General features: G+C 45.7%; 1 protein-coding gene across 3 annotated transcripts in view; it reads right to left on the minus strand.

Moving 5' to 3' along the window:
* The window catches only part of Rnf157 (ring finger protein 157), a 72,527-nt gene that overhangs the window by 15,163 nt on the left and 41,554 nt on the right, over window positions 1–15,810 (minus strand). For all 3 annotated transcript variants that reach the window (XM_075990149.1, XM_075990147.1, XM_075990148.1), the window contains exons 3-11: window positions 13,144–13,232; window positions 10,587–10,733; window positions 10,153–10,270; window positions 9,435–9,501; window positions 8,987–9,030; window positions 8,322–8,369; window positions 4,701–4,772; window positions 3,839–3,998; window positions 3,553–3,665 (exon numbers count right to left, since the gene is read on the minus strand). In XM_075990149.1, coding sequence (XP_075846264.1) covers window positions 3,553–3,665; window positions 3,839–3,998; window positions 4,701–4,772; window positions 8,322–8,369; window positions 8,987–9,030; window positions 9,435–9,501; window positions 10,153–10,270; window positions 10,587–10,733; window positions 13,144–13,232 — 858 coding nt within the window. The remainder of the gene's footprint in view (window positions 1–3,552; window positions 3,666–3,838; window positions 3,999–4,700; window positions 4,773–8,321; window positions 8,370–8,986; window positions 9,031–9,434; window positions 9,502–10,152; window positions 10,271–10,586; window positions 10,734–13,143; window positions 13,233–15,810) is intronic.

Below are 15,810 nucleotides of genomic sequence, written 5' to 3' on the forward strand. Positions count from 1 at the left end.
TCGGCTCTTTATATAAAAAGCCAGTTTGTTTTCTCAAGGGTTTTCCTAGTTACCCTCCTTACAAGCAATATAGAATATTCAATTTGTTTTGGGGTGGGCTTTTTGGGAGGGGGATCCTGAAATAGAGTGTCTTTCAATTTTTTTGTAATTTGGAAGATGAAAACTGGTATCTCATTTTAATTCGCATGATACTGATTTTTTAATGTGGTAGAACCTTTTTGGTCTTTGTGAGTGTGTGTGTGGTTTTTTGAGACAGAGTTTCTTTGCATAACAGCCCTGGCTGTCCTGGAACTCACTCTGTAGATCAGGCTGGCCTCGAACTCACAGAGATCCACCTGCCTCTGCCTCTGCCTCTTGAATGGGATTAAAGGTGTGCGCCAAGACCGCCTGGCCCCTTTTTGCTCTCCTGTGGCACTGAGGACTAAAGTCAAGGCTGCATGCAGTACTAGAGCTAGACTGAGCTGCATCCTCAGCCCTTGCTCTCCTCACTATGGCCCTAGGTGAGCACTCTAAAAGTGATCACCCTTTAACTGGCCACACCTCCTGGCATGAGAACTTTGTTCTTCTAGGCTACAGCAAAGACATCAACTTTCTTCTGATACATGTGCTGTTAAAGTTCCTTTTTCTTTAAAAATTTTGTTTGCTTTTAAACTTTGGTTACTTTTTAGAATCTCAAGTTTTGAACTTTTATTTTCTTTCTTGAAATAAAAAGATATTGTTGATGTGTATGAGTATTTCCCTGAATATATATGTCTGTCCACTACATAGGTATAGTGCCCACAGAGGCCAGAAGAGGGTATTGGATTCCCTGGATCTGGAGTTATAGACAGCTGTAGGCTGCCATGAGGTTACTGGGAACCAACCCCAGGTCCTCTGTGAGAACAGCAAGTGCTCTTTGTTGTTGTTTTGGTTGGTTGCTTGGTTTTGTGAAACAGGGCTTCTCTGTGTTGCCCTGGCTGTCCTGGAGCTTGCTCTGTAGACCAGGCTGACCTTGAACTCAAGACATCCACCTGCCTCTGCCTCCCAAGTGCTGGGACTAAAGGAACCGCAGGAAGTGCTCTTAACAGCTGAGCCATCTCTCCAGTACTTCTGTTTCGGTGTGCTGGGTCTGGGTATGTGACGGCAGGTGACTGAAGAGGCCAGGAGATGGCACTGGATCCCCCTGGAGCTTGTGTTCTATGTGTTGTGATCACCTGGAGTGAATCCTCTGCAAGAGAGTACCTGCTCTTAACAGTTGATCCATCTCTTTAGCCTCGGAATTTTTATTTTCCTGCAGTGGTAGAGATGAACCCAGGGCTTTACATATTCTAGGCAAGTGTAATAAAATTAACTTAGCTTTTAATCTTAAAATTTCATTTATTTAAAAGAATTTGGGTAGCAGTAGTTGAGTAGCCATGTAGCCCAGGGTTGCCTGGAATTCGCAATGTAATTAACCTGTTTGTCTTTGGTTCTTAATCCTTGGATTTCAGTCCTGAGTGCTGGGGTTGGTGGCGTGTGCTGCCATCCCAGGTTTAAGTTTTGTTGGTGGCAGTTCTGTGTGTTGTTTGTGAGATGGGACCTAGCTGTGTGGCCCTGGCTGCCCCAGCACTTACAAACCATGTAGTCTAGGGTGGCCTTGAACTTCCCATTCTCCTTCTCAGCCTCTCGACTAAACTTTTTGTGGCTAAATTTACATGTCCCCCTGTGGTCTGGTGTGTGTGTGTGTGTGTGTGTGTGTGTGTGCGCACTCCTATGTGCACGAGGACACATGGAGGCCAGAGGCTGATGTCAGGTGTCCAGGATGACTAGCTACCCAGTTCCAGCGGCCCCACCTGTCTGCCTCTTCTCTGGATTACAGGCATTCACTGCTGCTGCTGACTTTATGTGGATGAGAAAGTCCAAACTCAGGTCCTCAAGCTTGTGCAGCAAATACTTTCCCAACTGGACCTCCTTCCCCCTTCCCCCTAACACCCCACTCTTTTGTGATGTTTATTGCTTGAGTATTGTGTAATCCATATCCAACTGAATAACCATGTACGCTTTATTCTGGGTTTGCAATGCTTTACTCGGCTTGTTTGTTGGGTTTTTGGTTTTTTGAGACAAGGTCTCTTTGTGTAGCTCTGGCTGTCCAGGAACTGATAATGTAGACCAGGCTGGCCTTGAACTCACAGAGTTCTACTTGCCTCCGCCTCCTGAGTGCTAGGATTAAAATCAGGTACTGGTGTGCCTGCTGATTTAGTTTTAATAGTTAACTAATTATTCCATCTAGAATCTATTTCATAAGGATTAAATTGATAAAATGGGGCTACAGAAATGTTTCAGCAAGTAAAGGTGATTGTCACTAAGCCTGATGACTTGAATTTGATCTCAGAGACCCACAGGATAGAAGAAGAGAATCAATTCCCACAAGTTTTTCCCCACCATATACTTATTCCTCTCTCTCCCTCTTCCTCTCTCTCTCTCTCCATCTCACACACACATTAAATAAATATATAAATAAATTTAACTTGAAATGCTAAAATTATTTCTTCCCTTATAATTAACTAACCAATTTTCCCTATAATTTCTACCACTGGGTTAGTCAAAGCAAGGCAATACAAGTAGTTGTTTCTAGGGTGGGGCTTGTATAGTGCTAGTGACCTCTCAAGCCCTTGCATATGCTAGACTCTATCCCTGAGCCACACTCCCACCCATTCTCGACTGTTTTAAACCCTCACAACTTCCGGGTTTACTTTGACAGTCTCTTTACACCACGACACTAAGGCCAATCATCCGCTTGGCTTGCAAGCTCTGATGCCAGAAAAAGGGATGAAGAAAGGCAGCCACTTTCTTCAAGCATTCAAGTAAGGATAGTAAATTTGATTCAAATCCAAAACACTCGTTCCTGTTTCTGCTTGGGGGAGTCCCAGAGTTGGTTCCCGCTGTAGTGAACTCCACAGATGGCTCTAGGACTCCAAGCTCCTGAGGGAGAAAAGGAACTTTCGGGAACCAGAATTCAGCGTCAGCTGCAGCAGTAGAAAGTTGTCTAAGATTTATTTATTTTTATTTTATGTGTATGAATGTTTGCCTGCATGTCTGTGCACCATGTGTATACTTGATATCTTTGGGGATCAGAGAAGGGTGTCAGGTCCCCTAGAACTGGAATTACAGACGGTTGTGAGCTGTCATGTGGGTGCTGGGAATTGAACCCAGGTCCTCTGCAAGAGCAGCCAGTGCTCTGAACTGTAGAGTCATCTCTCCAGACCCAGAGTTAGTATATTAGTGTGTTTTCCTACAACATGATCCCAGCCGGTCTAAAAAACATTCCTCCAGCACGCTCAGGTTTAACTTTCGGATGTAACGCCAGAACAAAACTATGTTTGCTAGCTCCACCTGTAACCCCCATGCTTGGGAGGAAGAAGCAGGAAGAACACTGGGAGCCTGAAACCTTCTGAAGCCCTACATAGCAAGTTCCACGCCAGCCACAGTCACAGGGCCAAACCCTGTCTCAAAAACAAAACCCACAGGAAAAATATCAGGGACACAAGAGAGAGTATCCGTTTCTGAGAGGCCATGAGACCAAGCCCAGCTTACCGAATGCTCTTCAGAGTCTGATGTCTGGGATGAGATGATAGGGTTAAAGCTGGTTGGAGACAAAGGGCCCAATTTTTTCCTCATAGCTCGGATCTGAAGCAGTGCCCGGAAGGCTGTGAAGAGGAAAGAAAACATCAGGACATCCTGTTTCAGGATTAAGGATGAGCAGAGCCCAGACAGAAACTATGCTCCCTTCAGTGTCCGTCCATCTGCTACGCCCAGCAAGTGCTCTGATGTTTCGTGTCCCCCTTTCCAGCCCTCACTGTCAATCTCCTCCAGGACTCACGCAGCCGGCAGATGGGGCAGTTGTTGGCCTGGTAGCGCAGGGTGTCTGCGCAGGTGTTACAGAGGCAGAGGTGACGGCAGGGCAGGATCAAAGTGTCTCGGACATCTGAGAGACACACCACGCACTCCGCACTGTTATCGCTCACTTCGTCCTCGGCCACCTGGCCAGAAGGAGAGACCCGGCCAGTGACACAGAGCCTTCCACCCCCAGCTGACTTACAAGGAAGCTCGACTGAAGAGCAGACACATACTCAGAACAGGATCTACAATGACACTGAACTTTATGTAGTGATTTTTTAAAATTAGTTTTATTTTATGTTAGGTGTACATTTGGGCTTTGCCTTTTGCATGCCTTGCGCTTGCAGATGCCAGAAAAGGGCACCAGACCCCCTGGGACTAGAGCTACAGACAGTTGTGACCTGCCACAGGGTGCTGGGAACTGAACCTGGTCAACTGAAGAGGAGCCAGTTCTCTCAACTGCTGAGCCCTCTCTCCAGCCCCGGGCAGGGCTTTTGATACTTGGCTCCCCCTGCCTCTAGGAACTGCTTGCCTGAAGTTGAGAGACTGGACTAACTCCCTGAGCTCATTCTTCCTCTGAAGGTCTGAACAGAAGGGACCTAGGAGGACACAGAGATGAAGGTGAAGGGAAAATGGGAGACCCTCCTGGGAAGCAGAGCTCAGATAGCTCCAGAGCAGAAAGGCAGGTCCAAAGCAGCCTATTTTGCTCATTTCTAAAGTGGCATTACTGATAATCTAAAATGAGAATCTCCTAGGACCCGGCTGGCACACTAGATCTCAGCAGAGCACAGATTTTCACTTTGCCTCCAAGGAAGAACAAATCCCAAATTTTTAACAAAACTCACCTTGGAATCTTGTGTGTTATACTTGTTTTCAATCCCGTAGATCTCCTGGAGGAGGTAGCTGACCCCATCTACCTGAATAGCAAACAGTGAAGTCCAAGAACAGCTCACTACCACGAGACAAGAGAAGAAGCCCCGCCATTCCCCATGAGCCACCATGGAAAAACTCAAGGGCCTACATAGACAAGGGACATTTTTATTTACTTATGTTTGCATTTGGGAGGGGAAAGAAAATCAGATGCTTAGTTCACCCACCATTATATTCAACAAGGAATGTAACATTTTACAAACTGACATGTGTAGTGCAGCTCACTACTCCAGATAGTTACAAATGGCATAGACTCAAAAGGGGATGGAAGGGTGTATGTCAGAGTGTAAGTGGTTGTCGTGTAAGAAAATTCCAGCTCTAATAGTTGTATAGACGGCCGAAATGTGGCTCAGCTGGTGGAGCATTTGCCTAGAATGCACAGCGTCCTAACAACACATAAACTGGGTGTGGTAGTGTGTGCCTGTAATCCAGCAATGGAGAGACAGTGATCAGAGGATCATAAACTGGGGGTGGTAGTGTGTGCCTGTAATCCAGCAATGGAGAGACAGTGGTCAGAGGATCATAAACTGGGGGTGGTAGTGTGTGCCTGTAATCCAGCAATGGAGAGACAGTGGTCAGAGGATCAGAAGCTCAGTGTCACCCTCAGCTCCATGCCTAGTTTGAGGCCAGTCAGGGGTACATCAAACTAAACAAAAAGGAAGGGAAAATAATGGGCAAGGAAAATGAGGAAGGGGAGAAAGGGAAGACACAGACAGATGAGGTGGTACATGCCTGTAGTCCTTACACTTGGGAAGCTAAAACAGAAGGACCTGTCATGAATTTGAGGGCAGCCCGGACTACACAGCAGTATCAGGTCAGACTCCACCTCAATAAGAAAAGATAAAGAGCCAGGTGGTGGTGGTGGCGCACGCCTTTAATCCCAGCACTCGGGAGGTAGAGGCAGGTGGATCTCTGAGAGTTCGATGCCAGCCTGGTGTGAGTACAGAATGAGTTCCAGGACAACCAGGACTGCTACACAGAGAAACCCTGTCTTGACAGGGAGATGCAGGACTTCTGACCTGGGAAGAGACACTAATAGTGCATACCCATAAAACCACACTCATCTCTTTTACTATTTTATAATAAAAGATTATTTTTGTGTGTTTGTATGTGTACTTGAGTGCACACATGTGCACCATCTATGTGCAGGTATTAATGGAGGCCCAAAGACAGGATGTGATTCCCTGGAGCTGCAGTTACAGGCAGTTGCGAGTCACCTGATGTGGATGCTGGGAACTGACAGTGATTTTAACTGGGCTAGCTCTCCAGCCCAGCCCTCCCACTTCTCTTCCGATCTTCATTTATTTATTATTTTATGTATGTGAGTATGGGTCCGGGCATGCCATAGAGAATAATGTAGAGGTTCAGTGGAAAGCTTTTAGGAATTGGCTCTCTCCTTTCCACCATAGATTCATAAATCAAACTCCGGTCACTAGACTTGTATGGCAAGAACCTTACCTACTGAGCCATTTTAAAACCTTAATTATCTGTGCCCAATCCTACTCTATGAGACTAGGCCTTACTAGTGCCAAAGGTGGCTTTGCCCTTCTCTTTAGAATTCCACTCCTATATTCTACCTCACCTCTGCTCCTACCGACTTAGCCTAGTTCTGATCTCCTACCCAACTCTCGATGTTGACAGTGTTGCTAAGAAAAACCTAGAAACAGGTGTAGTAGGAGGCTGCTTGTTCATTTGGGCACCAATTTGTTGTAAGAGGCTGCTTGTTTGTTCCCAGCTGCTCAGCCCCAAAATAATCGCACAGAAACCATATTACTTGAATACTGTTTGGCCAATAGCTTAAGCGTATTTCTGGCTAACCCTTATGTTAAATGAACACATCTCCATTAATCTGTGTATAGCCACGTGGCTGTGGCTTACCAGGTAAAGTTCCAGTGTCTGTCTCTGGTGGGACTGCATGGCTTCTCCTGGCTCCACCTTCTTTCTCCCAGTATTAGTTTTCCCAGCCTAACTAACTCTATTCTACCCTATCACTGGCCAATGCAGCTTCTTTATTCATTAACCAATAAAAGCGACACATATATAGAAGGACCTCCTACATCAAACAGAAAAATATATAAAACATTTTTCTGTAGAAACCGTAGCCTTTTAAATTGCCAGGGCTGAGGCAACTCACCAGGGCTGGGTCTATGCAGGTAGAACCTGTACTCGGGACCTGTGGCTTTTTCTGCTTCTCTTAAAACTCGTTTTAACATAGCAATTGCGTTTAAAGGGCACATATCAACTAATTCATACTAAGGAATTATTAATTATTATCAATTCCATTAAGAGGGGCAAGTACTTAACCTAAAAAAAGTGAGTACTTTGGGATTTTGGATATCTACCATCCTTCTGTAGGGGGACTTCCTTTGTCTGTCGATAACAAAGGCAAGCTTGCCTCCCACCTTTCTCTGCTACCCTCCCTCCACCATGCTATTCCCCACTTGTTTTCTTTTCTTTTTTTTTTTTGGTTTTTCGAGACAGGGTTTCTCTGTGGTTTTGGAGCCTGTCCTGGAACTAGCTCTTGTAGACCAGGCTGGTCTCGAACTCACAGAGATCCGCCTGCCTCTGCCTCCCAAGTGCTGGGATTAAAGGTGTGTCCCCACTTGTTTTCTGAAGGTCTCTCTGTGGTCTTAGCTATTCTGGAGCTCTCTATGTAGACCAGGCTGACCTCAGACTCACAAGATCCTCCTGCCTCTGCCTTTCAAGTGCTGGAATTAAAGGCACGGGCCAGCACACCCAGCTTGATCACCCACTTTTTTCAAACCATTCTTTTTTTCTTTTGTTGAGACAGGGTCTTACTCTGTTGCTGAGGTTGGCCTAGAACTCCAGGCAATTCTCTAGCCTCTGTCTCCCTAATGCTGAAATTAAAGGCATAAGCCACCACCTGTGTCTCTAACCCTCTTTGCCAATGCCACCGGCTACACTTGTCCCCTATCTTCTATGGCATCTGCTCCTGCTGTTGCAAAAGTACAAACTGTTGGCACACGGTGGGGCTCGGCCTCCCAGCAGGCATGTGCAATCCTGCTGGTGGTTCCTGAAGAGGGCAGATGTCCAGTAAGCTGCATTTCAGAAAAGAAACGCTAGGATAATTTATGCTGAGGGCTCTAATTGGCTCTGAATTAGACCCAATACTTCATCCTTTTGTTTGAAATGTTTCTCATCATGACATTTTAAGTAAAAAGAATTCTCCTTCACCCTAATGTCAGGAGACAAATCTTATTCTTTCACTTCTCAAGATAACTGTACCCTGGGAGGCACCAACAATTCCAAAACAATAAAGGCACTAAAAGTCAGTGTTCCTTTCAGGCCACCCACGTAGTTCCTAACAGACAAAAGTGCTCCTGTCCCAAAATCGTCTTCTCTGAGTGAGAGAAAGGAGGAAAGAAAGAAAGAAAGAAAGAAAGAAAGAAAGAAAGAAAGAAGGAAAGAAGAGGAGAAGGAAACAAGAGTATGTAGTTTTAAAAGTAAAAAAAAAAACATGAAAAAAGAAAACGAGAGAACACGTTTCTAAGAGCTTCTGGCCTTTAAATACTCACCACTTGCTTCTGCTTGAGGGGCTTAACACAGAAGGTCCCGTCAGTGTGCTGGAATAAAATCACAATGTTACAACCAGCAGAGAGGACTACTTTCTTATTACCCGCTGGGGTGTGGGAGTCTGAATGTAATTGGCACCCACAATCTCTTAGGGAGTGGTACTATTAGGAGGTGTGGTCTTGTTGGAGGAAGTCACTGTGGGTGTAGGCTTTGAGGTTTCCCATGCTCAGGATACCACCCAGCGTCTCAGTTGACTTCCTGCTGCCTGCAAGATGTGGGACTCTCAGCTACTCCTCCAGCACCACATCTGCCTGCACACTGCCATGTCCCACCATGGTGATAATGGACTGAACGTCTGAACTGTAAGCAAGCCACCCCAATTAAATGTTTTTCCTCATAAGGGTGGCCTGTAGTCATCATGTCTCTTCACAGCAATAAAAATCCTAACTAAATCATTGGGCATTCACAGAGAGAAGAAACAGACTTGGAATATGGCAAGGGTGGAGTAGTGATCAGCTAGATCAATTATTTGATGAAGAGGACACTGAAGATCATGGCAGTGGGGGTGGCAGAGCTAAACATTCCTGAGCGCAGTCCCAACGGGGCACCCTTTTAGCAGAGGGGTCTCATGAGAAAGAAGAACAAAAAATATCATAAAGTTACCTACCTTCTCAAAGGTGCCCAGAAGCACATGGCAGTGGCCAAAATACTCTGAAAGAAACAGGCATGTGTTTGAAAAAGGCCAAACAACACACTGCTAGCCCTCTCCCAAATTCTTGTTTCTCTAGAACCCACAGTTTGGTAGACCAACGGTGCTGGGTTACCAGAACAGGCACATTATAGATATCATTATAAACCCCACTTCTCAGGCTGGAGAGACTGCTTAGCAGTTAAGAGCACTGGTTGTTCTTCCAAAGGCCCCAAGTCTAATTCCCAAAAACCACATGAGGCTCACAACCATCTATAATGAGATCTGGTGCCCTCTTCTGGCCTGCAGGAACCCATGCAGACAGAACACTGAATACATAAAGAATGTATACAGTCTGACTGAGACCCACAGCTTCTGCTGGGATGGTATCACAAGAGGGAGCGGTCACCGCAGAGAAGTCCCCTACCATCTCCTTCATCCACCACAGCATGCACCACCAGAGGGTAAACCTCCCGGTCCAGATCAAAGCCGAGCTGCAGGAAAGACAAGGAAGACACAGAAGATGCCACATGGTTGGATGCTCATGGGTCCATCAGAAGGGGGTACTGCTCAGAAGCACTGCCCTCAGCTCTGCAACCCATCCATCAAACCTGCAGCTGCCCACATCTGCCTAACTGATAACCATCTAGTTCCTAGAATAAAGGTCCCTAACCTTTTTGCAGCTCTCCCCCCCCCCTCCCTTTTCTTTCTTTTAAGCTTTCTCACAGTACCCTCAGCTAACAGGTTACCTAGGGGTAGAAAAATGAACAAGAACAGGTATATATTTTTATTTTCCATTTTTTGCTTTTGTTTTGTTTTGGTTTAGTTTGGTTTGGTTTTTCGAGACAGGGTAGCTTTGGAGCCTGTCTTGGAACTAGCTCTTGTAGATCAGGCTGGGCTCAAACTCACAGAGACCCGCCTGCTTCTACCTCCCAGGTGCTGGGATTAAAGGCGTGCACCACCACTGGACAGGTATATTCTTAATGTGTACTAAGCAGACCTTTGAAAGGCATGAGGGGCCACCAGACTTACCAGTGAAGCATGGCATTCCAGCATCTGGACAGAGTTCCCGCGGCTGGCATGGGCCCTAGGTCAGTGCCTGGGCCCTTCTGAAGTGCTGGCGGACCCTGAGCGAGGTAACTTACCTCTTCTTCTGCCCACTCTGAGGGGTCCACAGTGTGGGAGGGCAGGCAGAACTGCTGGCACACCCCCCGCTTGTAGTGCACAGTCTCCGACTGCAGGCTGTTGTCTTTTGGAATGTAGCTATGGGTGAAGTGGGAGCAGAGCTAAAGTTAGAACTCAGTCCAGAAGTCTAACAATTCCCACGGTCTCACGCCTGTTCTCAATTTCCAACAGCACTAACTCAGAAAGACCTTCTTCTTTTTGCTCTAACCTGGACTATTACTGGGCTCATATATTTAACCCATACATCCACAGGAAGAGATCTAAAATAAAGAGTAAAGACTGGAAAAGAAAATTAAACTCAAGGTCCAGACTCTGCCTGCTGTAAAGAAGGTTTTCCTTCCGAGGTGGGCACGAAGGCCAGGAAGCAAGCAGCTTACCTGCTGTGCTAGCTTACCTGGCAATGCCATTTTGGAATTCTTCAGTGGCCTGATAGTAGATGGTGATGGCTACCCGAGCATCTGTGTCAAAGGTGAACTCGACATTGTAGTGGACTTTAGCTTTGCCCGCCTCTTCCCCATGGCTTTTTACTTCCTCAGCACATCTGAGAAATCACAATCCCCCCATAAATACAATCTCCCCACAAACAAAATCACCCCATAAACACAATCCCCCCACAATTACAATCCCTCCAAATATAATCTCCCCATAATCACAATCCCCCCACAAACACAATCACCCCATAAACACAATCTCCACACAATCACAATCACCCCAAAAACAATCACCCCAAACACAATCCCCCCACAAACACAATCTCCACACAATCACAATCACCCCAAACACAATCCCCCCACAAACACAATCCCCCCCCAAACACAATCCCCCCCATAATCACAATCCTCCCTTTGGAGGAAGTGGATCAGGATTTTTGTTGTTGTTCTGTCTATTTTTCAAGGCAGGGTTTCTCTGTGTAGCTCTGGCTGGCCTGATATCTGCCTGCCTCTGTGTCCTGAGTGCTGGGACTAAAGTTTTACGCTACCATTGCCCATCAGGGATCAGAATTTTAAGACTTACTCTTCGGGCTGGAGAGATGGCTCAGCAGTTAAAAGCACTGGCTGCTCTTTCAGAAGGCCCAGGTTTGATTCCCAGCACCCCACATGGCAGTTTACACTTGTTTGTAATCCAACTCCAGGGGATCTGGCACCCTCACACAGGCATACATTCAGGCAAAACGCCAAAATAAATAAAAAAGAATATTCTGGGTGGCAGGAAGGTGGTGGTGCATATCTTTAATCCTAGCACTCAGGAAGCTGAGGTAGGCAGATCTCTGTGATTTCGATGCCTACCTGGACTACAGAGCGAGTTCCAGGACAGCAAAGGCTATACAGAGAAACCCTACCTAGAAAACAAAACAAACAAACTAACCTTACTTTTCTTTAACCCCCTAAAACAACACTGCATACCTGGCTGTTTGGAATGACATATTTGTATTTTTGCTGTAGCTATTACTGTGTTGTCTGTTGGACATTTAGACTATTCACTAGGTCCTGCCGTCTGTGGGGAATAAACGGCCTGTGTGAGTGCGTGTGCCTCTCATTTTATCACTTTTCACTTTAGTGACGATCACTAATCACGCCTGAGTTCCCACAGGCTGTTGGAGACCAGCAGGCCCCTCCCTTCCTCTCCTCCTCTACATTGCAAGTGCGGCATGCACTTAGCCCCACGTCTGAACAGCATGCTCTGTTGCTGAGTCTTGTTTTTATTGTCTTTATCTGCTCCCTCCCTTTCGCCCCTCTCCCCTCCCACACTCTCCAGTGACCACCATACTCTGAATTTACTCAGGAGACCTTGTCTTTTCCTCCATCCTATGTAGATCCATGTATGTCTCTCTTAGGGTCCTCTTCGCTGTCTAGGTTCTCTGGGGTTGTGGACTGTAGGAAGTCATTTATGAGTGAGTACATATTATATTTGTCTTTCTGGGTCTGGGTTACCTCACTCAATACGATTTTTTTCTAGATCTTTTTCTTAAGGTTCTTTTTTTTTTTTCAAGAAGGATTTCTCTGCAGCTTTAGAGCCTGTCCTGAAACTCACTCTGTAGACCAGGTTGGCACTAACTTACAAAGATCCACCTGCCTCTGCCTCCCAAGTGCTGGGGTTAAAGGTGTGTGCCACCACTGTCCCTGTTGTTGAGTCTTGTCAGTCTTTAGGCACCGCCTACTGACTTTCTACTGCTGACATAGTTTGTCTCCTTCCTCCCTCTGACCCATGCAGAGCTCTGACATCTCCACACTGCAGGGAAGTCACAACCCTATTAGCACAGCACCTAACTGTGTTGCTGTGATTTCACAAAGGCTATTTACAGCTTGACACAGAGGAAGCTACGGTTGGCCTTCTTTTCCTGCCTAACTCCCCGAAGGGAGGACTCATTGGCCTTTTTAGTCCTTTGGTTTTTCAGATACTTATCCTGAATTTCAACCCAAACTCCCTGACAACCTACAGTGCGCCTACAGACATCCAGATGCATAGGGGTCCACTTAGCTTGTCACCCCCCAATAGTGTCCTGCAGCAGAGCCCAGGCTGGCCTCAACACTATTCTGCCTCTACCTCCTGGGTACATGTCACCATGACCAACTTAAAGTAGGATTTTATATCCTAACTTGAACACCTCACTACTCCATAGCTTGTTAGGGTATCTGCAAACTTCAGCCCTTCCTTTAATAACAGTTCTTTTCCCTTTGTTTTAGATCCACAGAATACAGATAATATTTAAAATGCCTGGGCAGGTGAACGTTCTTTCTGTACAGAACGGTGCCCACGTTTCAAATTACACAAACACGACAAGGCCTTATCTTAGGGCCCATGCCTCAGCAGCGCCTGGCAGCTGGCATCCTTCAGACACAGGCAGAAGGCTGTGGGCCCTGGCAGAAGCTGCTCTTTGACTCCCATAGAGCGTCTGTTGCCCCACGAGCAGAAGGGCACTTGGGACCTGGTCTGAGCCCTCAAGAACTTACTTGACAAGCCTCAGCGTGTCCTTTCGGATGTTGATCAGGCTTCTAAGAGTCTTCACAGGTTCTTGGGGAGGTGGAGCAGCGTAAGGAAACTGTCAGACACAGAGTGGGAGAAGCAGTGTATTTATAGAGACCATAACTGTCCCCAACTGGAAAGGGGCTCTGGGGTAAATGAAAAACAACACTGTGAAGAGAGGCAAGAAGGAGGAGCCGAACTCTAACTGAGGAGGCGGCGTCTCTAACAGAGTAAGTCAGCTTGTCCAAGGTCAGTGCTAATAGGAAAACCAGCATTTAATATAATATCCAAAAAAGCAAGATTTATCTGCTTCCACCTCCCACCCTCCCATATACATAAAGCTCATTTGGGTTAGTGTTCAACTATTGGAGAACTAAATAGAAAAAAAAAAGCCAACTCCCTACTGAAATTCTAAATAACAAAGGACTTACTGTGGCCAAGTTTACCACAAAAAGCTTTCCATTTAACCTCAAACGACAGAAGAACCTACAAGTTCTTTTCCTTCAGGGAGGACACACAGGATCCTAAGAATTTAGGGAATGAGAATAAAAGAGAAGCCCATCAAGTATGCAGGGCAGAGGCTTGCAAACACCAAAGGAGAAATCCCTCAGATGATCACACAAGGCAGTGTAGACAGGAGCCTAGAGGCATGCGGGTTGGTGGAGGCTGGGCTGGCTTCATCATTTGTACACATTTTCTTTCCCCATCTGAACCTTCCGATGCAGAGTTCTGAGACAGTGATAAAGGGGAACAGAAGACTTTCACTGGGGATGGCAAAATGTTCTCAGTACTCTTGTTCTTCAGGCAATACAGTTCAAGGGTCTCTCAACACGCTCCATGACGTAATGTGTTCTGAGAGACTGTCTCTGCTGGGACACACAAAGACAGCTATGAGAAGGCTAGGCGGTGTTATCTACCTACCATCATAGATGCTGACTGTCCCTGATGCCTACTGGTCTCAGTAGCTCCACAGTACATTGTGGGTCTCCAGGCCCCACAACTGTCCCTCCACAGTGCTGGCGTCAGGAAACAGGACGCCACGTTATGCTCTCTAATCATGCCTTCAGACATTGACTAAATGTGGCTATTTTTACTGGGAAAACAACTTAAATCAAAATAAAGTACAATTGACTTTCAATGCTGTCAATGGGATTTCTGATAATTCACATATTTGACTATGACACTTAAGAAAACACATTCGCACATCTTTAATCCCAGCACTTGGGAGGCAGATGGATCTCTGTGAGTTCAAGGTCAGCATGGTCTACAAAGTGACTTCCAGGATATTAGGGCTACACAGAGAAATCCTGTCTTGAAATGAAAGAAAGAAAGAAAGAAAGAAAGAAGGAAGGAAGGAAGGAAGGAAGGAAGGAAGGAAGGAAGGAAGGAAACAGGGCAGTGGTGGTGCATGCCTTTAATCCCAGCGCCCACAGAGGCAAGCCTATTTCTCTGAGTTTGAGGCCAGCGTGGTCCACACAGTGAGTTTCAGGACAACCAAGGCAACATAGTGAGACGCTGTCCCCCCCAAAAAAAGAAAGAAAAAGAAAAGAAACATTCTCAAATGTCTGAAAGTGGAACTACTAGATCACAGAGTAGCACAGTTTTAAAACAGCCAATTAGATGTGATAGAGCATGCCTATAATTCCTACATAGGGAGGTAGAGGCAGAAGAATAAGAAGTGAAGATTGGTGCTTATTTTTATTACTGCTTAAATTTTTAGTGTAATTCATTTTATTTTTTAAAAGATTTATTTATTAATTAAGCATACAATGTACTGCTGGCAAGGAAGGCACCAAGGTCTTATTACAGATGGTTGTGAGCCACCATGTGGTTGCTGGGAATTGAACTCAGAACCTCTGGAAGAGCAGCCAGTGCTCTTACCCTCTGAGCCATCTCTCCAGCCCCTTTTATTGTAACTTATGTAGGGTTGGGGGCACACTGCCACAGCACAAGCATGTGGAGGTCAGAAGACAACTGACAAAGCCATGTAGGTCCCAGAGACCTAATTCAGCGTTAGAAGCAGGTACCTTTTCCTGCTGAGTAATCTCTCTGGCCTTTAGCATTTGTTTTGTTCTGTTTCTTGAGACAGTGTCTCATATAGGCCAGAATAACCTTAAACTTCTGATTCTCCTGTCTCTCAGTCTCTCAAAGTGCTGGGATTATAGGCACGTGCCACAAGCAGCTACAAAAGACTTTGTTGATACACAAGCAAATATGTGTGTGTTTATTTGTGTATGTATGTATGTGTGTATATGAATATGTGTGTATGTGTGTATGAATGCGTGTATGTAAATGTGTATGCGTGTGTGTGTATGTATGTGTATGTATGTATTTATGTGTGTATTACTAATGAAAGTTGCTTTTTAATGACAAAGCATTATATGATCAAGCAGAGAGCTTTAAAAACAAAATGCACAAGATCACTCATGATTTTATCACAATACTGAAGTTAACAATGCTTTTGCAGAATGTATTTCTGCCCCTTCTTCACTGTTTCCCCGTGTTTATGATTAGAGGTCTCCTTCTCTGTTATAAGCACATGGCAAACATTGGCACCACATACAGACAGCTGCATACTTTATTTAAACAGTTGGTTTTACTTCTTTGCTGATGTGTGTTGTAGATGCCCTTGTCCCTGCATTCTGCATGCTTGT

This window comes from Microtus pennsylvanicus, chromosome 11 (genome assembly GCF_037038515.1).
Source record: "Microtus pennsylvanicus isolate mMicPen1 chromosome 11, mMicPen1.hap1, whole genome shotgun sequence".
In the NCBI taxonomy this organism is placed as follows: Eukaryota; Metazoa; Chordata; class Mammalia; order Rodentia; family Cricetidae; genus Microtus; species Microtus pennsylvanicus.